The sequence below is a fragment of the Danio aesculapii genome, chromosome 12, assembly GCF_903798145.1.
Source record: "Danio aesculapii chromosome 12, fDanAes4.1, whole genome shotgun sequence".
Classification (NCBI taxonomy): domain Eukaryota; kingdom Metazoa; phylum Chordata; class Actinopteri; order Cypriniformes; family Danionidae; genus Danio; species Danio aesculapii.
In genome coordinates this window covers 39,063,827-39,076,259 of record NC_079446.1, presented here as the reverse complement: position 1 = coordinate 39,076,259, position 12,433 = coordinate 39,063,827, and the positions used below count along the sequence as shown (strand labels likewise).

Here is a 12,433-nt window from a genome sequence, read left to right as displayed (position 1 = left end):
TTAGGGAATCACCTGAGATTAATTTGCAGTCTTGGGTCGCTCGCTGTCCCTCTTCCAATCCATAATTCAGCAGCAGCAGCGAGTCTCTCTCCCTGACACCTGGCGCACCAGGACCCGGCCGACTGAAATATTCACTACAGATCATCACACCGCAGCCGCTCGCCCTTATTAACCGGCCCCTTATCCGTCTGGAACGAGGCATCGTGGGCCGAAAACGGGAGAAATTGGAGACCAAGTGTGTGCACGAGGAGATATTAAAATCAATCATCCGCTCTTATGTCGGCCCTCTATGTCGAGCTGCTCTAATCATACTGCAGTCATTAATCACAATGTTCTGTGACAGCGGCCTGCGTTTCAGTGTAATGTCTTTATCGTGCTGTTGTTGAGGTTTATCTTCAGGCGATGTGTAGAAACGGGCTTTTTAATAACGCAAACTGCGCTGAGATTGTGAGCTTAGTATCACTTATCAATGCGGTAATTGCAGTGCTTCATGTGTTTCATCTGAAGTGAAAGGGATGGAGTGTTTGGATGGGTGTAATGAGGGCTTTAGGACGTAATTAATTTTAAATGCGCAGATACTTGTGCGTGTTTGTATTTGACTTGTTTTGTTGGTGGTTTGGGTTTTGGTGAGAGCTGTTCTGCGACATCACACTGCACACAGAATGATGTTGGTTAATTTGATTGGTATATTTGCTAGTTTTATTTAGAAAAATAGGTAGAATGGGTAGGGAATGGTAGGTAAACATGATCTAGAAATGATACATGAACTCGAACTCTTGACAGCCACAAGTATCAAAGTGCAGAGATGTTTTTTTAAGGAAATATAAATTCTATATCTAGTTTTCACTAAGTTGCTGATGGAAAGACGTCCACTGTGTAAAACAATAGCCAGAGTAACTGGCGGTTCATTCCACTGTGGTGACCCCAAATATAGCAGGGAATAAGCTGAAGGAAAGTAAATGAGTAAGGCATTAGCCCTTTTCACACAGTAATACCGGTAAATTTCCAGAACGACTTTACCAGTATTTTCAAATATGTACTGTTCACACAGCCAAGGATGTTCCGTAATTTTTCTGGAAAAGACCATTCACACATCCATTCCAAAATACTGGTGAATTCAGACATCATTAACCAGAAATGAACTCTAAAGGGCCATGCTTGTCTTAAACATGAAGGGGATCCATCTTTTTCTTGATGATTTCCCTTTTATTTAAAACTTTAGCAGCACTCCTTCATAAAGATAGGAGCGCTCCTTCACATGCGTCATGCATCTGAACGCAGAGCTTCCATGTACATTTACAGCGGTTTATCATAAACATTTATCTATCATTTTTTCCACAGTTCACAGGGCTCTATTTTAATGATCTAAGCGCAAAGTCTAAAGCGCAAGTTATTAAAATTATTATGTTTAGAAATGTGTTGAAAACAATTTCTCTGTTAAACAGAAATTGTGAAAAAAATAAACAGGGGGATAATAATTCTGACTTCAACTGTAGTTTATTTACTTTAACCTTTTAAGACAATAGGTGTACATACTTTTTCAGGTAAAGTCAACTAATCATTTTAAAGGTCCCGTGAAGTGCTTTGAAATGTGCATTTTTATTCGAAGTTTGGCATAATTTCGACCAAAACTTGAAGAGAGGGTTGGACATAGTGTAGCTCCTCCACTCTTAACACTCCCGGCCTTAAGTCTCGATCGTCAGGCATGCTCATCACTGGCAAGCTGTGTGTGCATCTAGTCGTCGTCCAATGAGAAATCTCTGTCCAATATTCTGAATTTGAATTGTAATTCCTAGTATACTGTCACGATACTAGAATTTCAGTAATAATCGGTACTGAAATTTTAAAAATGTCCATTTCCCACTAACATTTGAGTGCCATTGTGTTCGTGCTCAACAGAAATTACTGTGATTGGCCTTAAAGGTCATCAGTTCTCCACACTTCACCGTAGTTTACTGCTGTTGAAGCCACAAAGGTATTGATTGGTACCGAAAATCCAATATCATGACAACACTAGTACCTAGTTCAACACTAGGTGTCAATCCCACATAAATTACTGCATCTTTAAAGGATTTTAAATGCACTTCATGGAGTGGAGTGGCTCTTGGCCTCAGCGTCATGCATTTAAAATCATTTAATACAAGCAGAGTCCATTGATTATTATCTTATATTAATTATTGTCCTTTACATGTTGTGTTATCGAATATAGGCAGACATCTACAACCCTGTCAACTGTTAAAGTAAAGCCAAGAAAACCTGAAAGATGAGTGAGAGAGATGTCAGTTTTACCTCAGAAATATGATTATATCAGTAAGCGTCTTCAGCCTTGTGCTCTGGCAGCTCTGGGGCTCCGGCACACGTTTGGTATTCGTGCGCTGAGATGGACAGTCTTATATTAGCATTCAGCACCTCACAGGACGCTGGCCAGGGAACGTGGGTGCCAGTTCAGAGACGGGTCGAGGGCAGCGGTGCAGAACGAACAATTCTTCCTCAATTGTCCAACACATAGTCATAATGAGGAAACATTGATTGTAAACAACGGAGGCACAGTAATTGGGACTCCGTGGGGTAGGTGTCAGGACTCGGCCCAGTGGACAGCAATGGGTGAGGAATGCTGCTTATTCAAGAAGAGACATGTGGATGTACTGCTAAACAGGAGGAACTGTGCTTGCAGGTGTAATGCCAGTTGTTTTAGTTTAAATGTGTTTTATGTTTATTAGCATGTGATATACTTGAAAAATATACGTTAGTGAGCAGTTTCCTCAGGTTAATGATTCAGTGGTGTTTTCTGTTTATTAATTTCTGCTTTGATGACTTTTAATGTGGAAAAGATTAACAAAGTAATTTTGATTGACTGATTTGGAGATTCAAATGATAAGTTGTCGTGGTTGGTCAAGTAAAAAATGATGATATTAAAACTGGCACTATAATTTAATGTTTCACAGATTCCACAGAAATAGAAAGCAGCACAACTACATTTGTTATGTATGCATGTACACTACCTGACAAAAGTCTAGTCGTCAATCCCAGTTGTAAGAGCAACAAATAATTAAATTCAATTCAGCTTTATTTGTATAGCGCTTTTACAATGTAGATTGTGTCAAAGCAGCTTCACATAAAAGGTCATAGTAAATTAGAACAGTGTAGTTCAGTTTGTAGTGTTTAAGTTCACTTCAGCTCAGTTTAGTGTGGTTTAAAAATCACTACTGAGAGTCCAAACACTGAAGAGCAAATCCAACGATGCGCAGCTCTACCGATCCCAAACCATAAAGCTAGAGGCGACAGCAGAGAGGAAAAAAAACTTCACTAATTGGCGAAAGTGAAGAAAAAAAACCTTGAGAGAAACCAGACTCAGTTGGACACGATCATTTTAATTTCTCCGCTGGCCAAACGTCTTGTGCAGAGCTGCAGTCTCAGTGGCGGAGGCTGGAAGCTGGCCTCAGCGAAGACTCGTCTGTCCCTGGAGCGTCACAGGAATCAGTCTCATGTTCTCCACTCCTCCATGACCACCACAGCAGCTGCTCAGGATACAGCCTGGTTCAGGATAGTGAAACCTTGGGATCATCTCGTCGCTGGTCTTGGACCGAATCAGTGACTCTGCATAGTCTGAGGGCCTCGGGAAGAGTATCCCCAGGTGGAAATGGAGAATAAAGAGAATAATTAGCGTAGCTGCTGTTCATAGTGTACATAATGACTTGACTTCTAGTATATCATTTGGAAACGTGGCAGAAGGTAGATTCTCAGATGAATCATCTGTTGAACTGCACCAAATCATCACAAATATTGCAAAAGACCTACTGGAACTGAAGTGACCCAAGATTCTCACAGAAATCAGTCAGGTTTAGTGAAGGAAAAATCATGGTTTGGGGTTACATTCAGAGTTCTACAGAGTGGATGGCAACATCAACAGCCTGAGTTATCAAGACATTTGTGGTGCACATTACATTACAAACCACAGGAGAGGGCAAATTGTTCAGCAGGATAGTACTCCTTCTCATACTTCAGCCTCCACGTCAATGTTCCTGAGTACAAAACAGGTCAAGGAGCTCCCGGATTGGCCAGCCCAGTCACCAGACATGAATATTATTAAGCATATCTGATATAGTCAATCTCATGGGAGTCATTCACAATATTAATTCTTTTTCCACTGCACCATGACTTTATATTGTATACTGTACATTATTTCTGTTAAGTGACAAGACTTTTGTCTAAGCAAAGTCAGACCTTACTGTCCTAATTAAATAATTAAAAATCAAGGCATGATCATACTTTATTTTGGTAAAATAAACATAATCTACAGTCCTTTGCCTTTCATATAAGCCACTTCTAATATCAAAGGATCAACTAGATGTCAAGTATTTGTTATTCCTAAACCTTTGTCAGGTAGTGTACAGGTATGCATGTTTTTTTCTATTGTATATTATGAAACATCTCAAGAATGATCAGTGGAAATGTACCTGAGCTCAATTTAGAGCTTCACGGCAAAGGCTGTGAATACTTATGTACTTGTGATTTTTCAGGTTTTTTAGTTTTAATAAATTTGCGACAATTTCAATTTTCAAAATCTTTTTTCACGTTGTCATTATGGGGTATTGTGTGTAGAGTTTTGAGGAAATAAATTAAATTAATCCATTTTGGAATAAGGCTGTAACATTAAAAAAAAATGTGGAAAAAAGTGAAGCGCTATGAGTACTTTACAGATGCACTGAATGTATGTATGTACAGTTGAAGTCAGAATTATTAGCCCCCCTGAATTATAAGCCCCCTGTTAATTTTTTTCCCCAATTTCTGTTTAACGGAGAGAAGATTTTTTTTCAACACATTTCTAAACATAATAGTTTTAATAACTCATCTCTAATAACTGATTTATTTTATCTTTGCCATGATGACAGTACATAATATTTGACTAGATGTTTTTCAAGACACTTCTATACAGCTTAAAGTGACATTTAAAGGCTTAACTAGGTTAATTAGGTTAACTAGGTGGGTTAGGGTAATTAGGCAAGTTATTGTATAACGATGGTTTGTTTTGTAGACTATTGAAAAAAAAAACAAATAGCTTAAAGGGGCTAATAATTTTGACCCTAAAATGGATTTCAAAAAAATTAAAACTGCTTTTATTCTAGCCGAAATAAAACAAATAAGACTTCCTCCAGACTTTTGTCTACATCTGTCATAAAAAATGTTTTCCATCTCAGTAGCGGCTGCATCTTCCTGACACTAAAGTGGTTTATGTGATATTTATGGAGCTACTGTAAGTCATTTTGTGGAGTTGTTGATCTGAATGGGGAATGACAGATGGAATTTTTTTATTCATTATATCAGAACGATTTGTAGTGTCGATGACTGTGATGAAACAACAACGGAAAAATGAAACATTCTAGTTCTGTCATGTTTTTAAAGACATTTGTTTCTGTGTACTGTATATGAATAGGCATAACGAGATGGCAGTGAATTAGCACTCCTCAGCGCCTCTGAAAACCCCGCAGGGAATATTTCATGTAAATATCAGCTTTTGGAGTGCAGCGCTGAACATTTGGTGTGTAGTTTATGGTGATGTTACTGATGATGCAGTGTTATAAATCAGTGGTTGAGTGTGATGTCTGACAGCTGAAGGTTTATGCTGATTCTTGTTTGTTGTTTTCTCAGAGCCATCACTCTGGACAATACGCTGGTCATCCTGTCCACTGTGGCCCCAGATGCTGGACGATACTATGTGCAAGCTGTGAACGACAAGAACGGAGAAAACAAGACCGGCCAACATATAACACTGTCTGTGGAAAGTAAGTCTACTGAAAAAAATAAATACACATGGACTTTTTTAATGTTGTATTTAGCCAAATTTCACTAGCTAAAAAGCTAGGCAGTTGCTAGGGTATTCTGGGTGGCCGCTAGATAGTTGTTAGGATGTTGCAGTGTGGTTGCCTGAGTATTCTAATTGTTGTTGCAATGATGCTATACAGCAGCTACTAGGCTATTATTGGTCATTGCCTTTTGACCTTTAGCTCTATCGTCTATCCATCCATCTGTCTATCTTTCTGTCTGTCTGTCTGTCCATCCACGCATCCATCCCTCCATACATCTCTCTGTCCACCCATCCGTCTATACCTTTTTCTGTATGTCCATCCATCCATCCGTCCGTCCGTCCATCCATCCATCCATCCATCCATCCATCCATGATCTTTCCACCTATCTCTCTGTCTGTCTGTCTGTCTGTCTGTCTGTACATCCGTCAATTCATCTATCTGTCTATCCATCCATCATCTGTCTGTCTGTCTTTTGCTCTGTCCCTCTGTCCGTCTGTCCGTCCATCCATCTATCCATTCAGCCATCCATCCATGCATCCATCCATCCATCCATCCATCCATCCATTCATTCATCCATTTATCCATTCATCCATCCATCATCTGTCTGTATGTCTGTTGGTCTGTCCGTTTGTCCGTCCATCCATCCTTCGGTCCATCTATCCATCCATTCATCCGTCCATCCATCCATGTCTGTCTGTATATCCATCCATTTTACTATACTTCTTTCTGTCTGTCCATCTATCCATTCATCATCTATCTCTATCTATCTGTCTGTCTGTATATAATCCATCGATCCATCCATCCTTCTGTCTATACTTCTTTCTGTCTGTCCATCCATCCATTCATCTATTCATCTATATCTATGTCTTTTGTCAGTCCATCCAGTCATCTATCCAACCTTCCATCCATTCATTGTCTGTCTGTCTATCTGTCTGTCTCTCCATCCATTCATCCATCCATCTATTTATCTATCTGTTTATCTTTCTCTCTGTCAGTTCATCCATCCATCCATCATGTATCTCTGTCTGTCTGTCTGTCTGTCTGTCTGTCTGTCTGTCTGTATGTCCATCAATCCCTCCATCCATCCCTCCATCCATTCGTCTATACTACTTTCTGTCCATCCATCCATCCATCCATCCATCCACCCATCCATCCATCCATCTGCAGTTTCTTAAACTTTCTGAATGTGACCTTCAGTATATAGCATAAAAAACTGATATAGATGTATATATATACTTTTGCTGTCAATCCCCCGCATTCATATCTGACAGAACTGAAGTAAAAGAAGCGCTGCTGTGTTGTATCACTCCCCCATGGGTCTTGTCTTTCCATTTTAGACAACATGCCGGTTTTACGAGCATACACACCTGTGAACAACAGGCTATAGACAAACGCATATTTGCCTTCCGTGACAGAGCTTTGTTTTCACCCTCACAGCTTCTCACAATCGTAGACTCAGAATATTGACAGTTATGGATTGTGTTTTGTAAGAGTTTCACTGTATCAGATTCTCTCTGCGAACCAGGATATGATTTTTCTGAGTCTAATACATAAGGAGCCAAGGAATGGTGCGGAGACAGCAAGGAGATTAGAGATCGTGGGAGGATGTGTGTGCGTGTGCAACCTTGTGTGTGTGTGAGGACAGTCCTTCCCAGAAGCTGTATTTGAGTATCAGTGCTTTACAGAAACTGCTTCTGACAGAATTACACACACACACACACACACACACACACACACACACACACACACACACATGCACACATGCACACACACACACGTTTGTTTTTGTGAATTGTGGGGACATTGCATAGGTTTCCATTGTTTTTTATACTGTACAAACTGTATTTTATTTTGTCCTAACCCCACCCTACCCCTAAATACGATCCTTACAGGAAACTGTCTACAGTTTTACTTTCTGAAAAAACAGTCGGTGTGATTTATAAGCTTTTTGAGAAATGAGGAATGTCCTCATATTTCACCACCTTCTTGTAGTACACGTGTCATATCTATGTTGTTATACAGATTTGCAACCAAGGCTCAATCTGATAACGTAGTCCCGTGAACGTTTCTGTAAACCGCGAAATACGTCCCGGGAGGTACGTATTTTTGCAGTTTTAGTTTTCACGAATCCACGAGAGGCCGCTGTGTGCACTTTTTCGTATCTCAAATGTCTCTCGCAAGTGCCGTTCACGCCCGCGCTGTTCTTGCATAAACTCACTAGAGGCCGCTGTCGACCAACCATATGTCTGACTAACTTAATGACTGAATGATTGACTGGGCGATCGGCCAATCGACTGACCCACTCTCCTCCTTCCCTAAACCCAACCAATTTGACCAATTGACCCGCCCACCCACTTACTTCCCTAAACCCAACCAACGATTTACAAAAGCCGTGCAGAAAAAGAAAAGCCCTCGTCTGATTTTTACCACATTTTCAGATTTTACCACATTCTCACCCTGTTATTCACTCGTTCATTTTATTTTTTGGATTCTGTTTTTGTCTTATCTGATTTCTGTACCCGCTATTCCCCGGACTCAAACCCGGTCGTCGGCGTCGTGGTCAACTCCTCTCTGCATCTAAAGTCAGACAACATAGACTACGAGCTAACTGGACAAACTGGTTGCAGCGGGAAAGCCCTCCACACGGAGGTAATCGGTCAGCCGGTAAACGCTAAATGGAATGGCGTCATACCACCCCATATCATTTGCTTAAAAAATGAAATGCAGCCATACGTACCTCCAGCTACATAATTTGCGGTCTCCCAAAACGTCCACGGGGCTATGTTTTCAGAATGAGCCTCAATTGCAGATTTGTGTCCTGATATGTCACAAAAACACACACACTTGTATAAATAGTTTACGGGAACTCTTCATAGGCTTAATGTATTTTATAAGGTAAAAAATGCTTATTATAAGGTCTTACTCTACCCCCAAACTTACCCCTTGCAATAACCTGTGGCAAGATTAGATAATCAAAAATGACCCCATTCAAGTGGCCACGAAATCAAAATTTACTCTATTTTCTATTTTTATATGTGTATATTCAGGGCTTGACATTAACACCCGCCAAATGTGGGTAGATTTCAGCTTAGGTGGGTTAGACAGCCGCTCCCACTAGCCACTTTGGCCGCATGGTTAAAAATAATTTTCCAATCGCCAGGGCTGGCTCATCACTAAAGATTAGAATTTTAGTTTATAACTGTTTGTCAATATGCGTGCAAATGTTCTCTTAGAATTGAGAAGCCACACGACTGACAAAAACAACTGTTCGCGCAAGCAAAAGAAAGCAGGTAAATATCGAATGAGAGGATGATCAGGCACACAATGAGACAGGCGATCCTGACTCTCTGACTTTAGCGCAGAGCTGATGTAAAGGGTGCAAGTGTTTAAAAGCTCCCATGCCATTCATTTCCTCATGTGAATCAACCTTGAAACGCAACTGGTGTGATCAGTTCTCTTCGGAATAGACTGGAAAAAAGCGATGCTCATTTACCAACAGTCCTGCTGCTTTCAAGCCAGGGCTCGAGATTTTTTGTAAGGAGCAGCGGTTGCCACTTTTGCTTTAACCATTCTTTGGTTCAACGTTAACCGTGTGCTCGAGATCAGTCTTTCATTATCACACACAAAGCGTTTTTTGCACTAGCTTTCTCACAGTTATTTTTGTTAAAATGGTTTAATTATTATCCTTTATAGTAACATTGCTTTAATAAGTTTTATGCATAGCTAACTGAAGATCTGGGACCTTTAGCCAGAACAGACCACTGTGCGTAGTTTTAGATACATGTGAATATTTTAATAATTGAATAATTGTTTTTTAAGAACCTTTTTTATTGAAGAAAAAGTGTATGTATGCAGCTATATTTTGAGACATAATTTTAAGTTTGTGGCAAGGAAATAATTAGTTTGGTGTGGCCAGAGAAAAATCCTTATAGTTTTGAGCCCTGAAAAGTCCTATGAAATAAAACTAATTGCAATGCGACACTATGAAACCACAGCCCATTTGCTCATGCACATAAAGTAAGGTCACACACAACAGACAAAAACGTGAAATGAATGAGGAGACATGTGGACTTAAAACAAAATTTAAATCAAGTCATTTTAGCATGCCAAAGTCAAATTTTTGCATATAAAATATATTTTCCAAACAACAAAATTGTGGCTAGTGAAAATGGTGAATGGCTAGTAAATGTGGCAAACTACTAGCCACAGTGGCTGGTGATCAAAAAAGTTCATGTTAAGCCCTCTATGTAGTACTTCTTGTTATAAACGATGTGTCTGTGCACTTCATTATTTTGTAAAAATATATTAGCCCTCATAAACTTTAATTAAATTATATAACCTTCTCTCCCTGTCAAAATGACTTTTCTTCCCTTACTGGTTACATGGACTTCTTTAGGGTAGGCATATCAGTTGGTGTCTCATTTCTACTCCGAATTCGTCCAGTCGTCAATCTTCCGTCATTTTGTTAGCAACGCCCATCCAAAATTTCAACAAATCAATCTTAACTTCTGATTTATGCCAATTTTAAGTATGATTTTTAGGCAATTTGAATTATGAGGACATGACAGAACTTAATAGAGTACAACATCACTCAAAAGAATGACTTTTGCTGCTTGTTCAAAGCAAAAGCTTGTTCATTTAAAATGAGCTGAAACAACACGATTCTTAGACAACATAAACAAGTATACACATAAACCACACACATAAACCACACACACACACACACATCTGACACAAGATCAAATATTTTTAAGTTCCTGTTCCAAACACCAACCTGCCACACTTGTTGTAACTAGCAAAAATCGACGTCTGGCACTTCTTACATCAGGCCACCACATTTGTTATCTATGTTATGTATGTATGTATGTATGGCTATGTTAATGTATAGATTTATGTATTCATTTATTTGTTTGTTTTTAATTATGTATTCATCTATGCACGGATGCATCTATATATTTATTTTATTTTATGACTTTCAATTTATTAAAGAATCATAATAAAAATATTTCACAGATTCTATAAAAAAACTTTTATTTAGCACAACAATATTTTATTATTATTATTATTATTATTATTATTATTATTATTATTATTAATACATTTATTGTTTTATTGTTGTTGTTTTTTACTTTCTGTCAAAGGATGCTGAAAAAAAAGTCTCACACCTGAAGATGGCTAGAGTTGTATTAGAAACACTCACTCTATCTTGTCGTGTACCTGTGTGTCGAAACACGCTTGTTCAAGCTCTCTTCCCTTTCTCATTCTCACATTTCTCTTGTTTTTTAGATGTTGGTGGTCCTGCAGACCCCATCGCACCCACCATCGTCATCCCGCCGAGGAACACCAGCGTCATCTCGGGCACCTCTGAGGTCACCATGGAGTGTGTGGCCAATGCCAGGTGACCACCTCTGATTACTTCACTGGTTCTCATGCTGATGATACACAGGGCAACTTTTTGAGCCAATGATGCCATAAATGAGCAACCGGGTGAGACACAGAGTAACACAGGGTAATTAGGGCAATGGGCTACAATTACAGTACTGTCGCCCATTCTTAATACAAAAATAACCACGCAACAACTCTCTGCAAATTTGCCCAGCAACATTGCCCAAAAAGGTGTACCATCGGCATTAGACCTCCAAAACACAAAAACATCATTCATTCTTTGATATTATATTATATTATGTTATATGTTTTGTCTCTAATTAAACAGCATAGTCGGAACTGCTTTGAAGTTGAACTGTTTCAGTTGAGACAATGTGTTTTACAAGTGTGACCTTTAACATTAATACAACTCTTACATATTATATTTGTGCAAGCAGAAAGTGAGTATCTTGGGTCATGTGACATTGATCTTTTTTTTTTAATTATTTTAAATTTTTCAAAATACAAAAAAGTGGATTTTGTTTGCCCAAAGCAAATAAATACATGTTTGAAGCTTCCACAAATAACAATAATAATAATAACAAAAATAAAAATAATAATAATAATAACAATAATGGGAGATGCTGTGGCACAGTGGGTAGCTCTGTCGCCTCACAGCAAGAAGGTCATTGGTTCGAGTCTCGGCTGGGTCAGTTGGCATTTCTGTGTGGAGTTTGCATGTTCTCCCCGTGTTCGCGTGGGTTTCCTCCGGGTTCTCCGTTTTCCCCCACAGTCCAAAGACATGTGCTATGAGTGAACTGAATGAGCTAAATTGTCCGTAGTTTATGTGTGTGTGGGCATCCGCTGCATAAAACATATGCTGGATAAGTTGGCGGCTCATTACGCTGTGAACATTTTTTTATGAATGGATAATAATAATAATAATAATAATAATAATAATAATAATAATAATAATAATAATAATAATAATAATAATAAATCAATAAAATCATATTAATAATAATACATAAAAATACAAATAAATAAATAAATAAATAAATAAATAAATAAATAAATAAATAAATAAATAAATAATAGTAGTAGACACAAGTGGGTTTAAATGGGTTTTATAATGTATACTACAAGGCAAGTCTTCATTTTGTATGCATTTTCTCATTGCATTTATGTAGCCCTGAATTAAATTCGAAGCGGCAGAATACAAAGTAATGCTGTTGCCTATCGATATTATATGCATGTTTTAT

The 12,433-nt window shown here is 38.6% G+C and overlaps 2 protein-coding genes across 2 annotated transcripts in view; both read left to right on the top strand.

The window, feature by feature from the left end:
- Window positions 1-7,194, top strand: part of LOC130238108 (protein sidekick-2-like) — a 464,443-nt gene extending 457,249 nt beyond the window's left edge. Inside the window, exons 5-6 of the mRNA XM_056469016.1 lie at window positions 5,650-5,783; window positions 7,145-7,194. Coding sequence (XP_056324991.1) covers window positions 5,650-5,783; window positions 7,145-7,194 — 184 coding nt within the window. The remainder of the gene's footprint in view (window positions 1-5,649; window positions 5,784-7,144) is intronic.
- sdk2b (sidekick cell adhesion molecule 2b) overlaps window positions 5,660-12,433 on the top strand; it is a 153,161-nt gene continuing 146,387 nt past the window's right edge. The window contains 2 exon segments of the mRNA XM_056469338.1: window positions 5,660-5,783; window positions 11,094-11,205. Of these exon segments, the coding sequence (XP_056325313.1) occupies window positions 11,183-11,205 (23 nt within the window). The 5' untranslated portion in view covers window positions 5,660-5,783; window positions 11,094-11,182.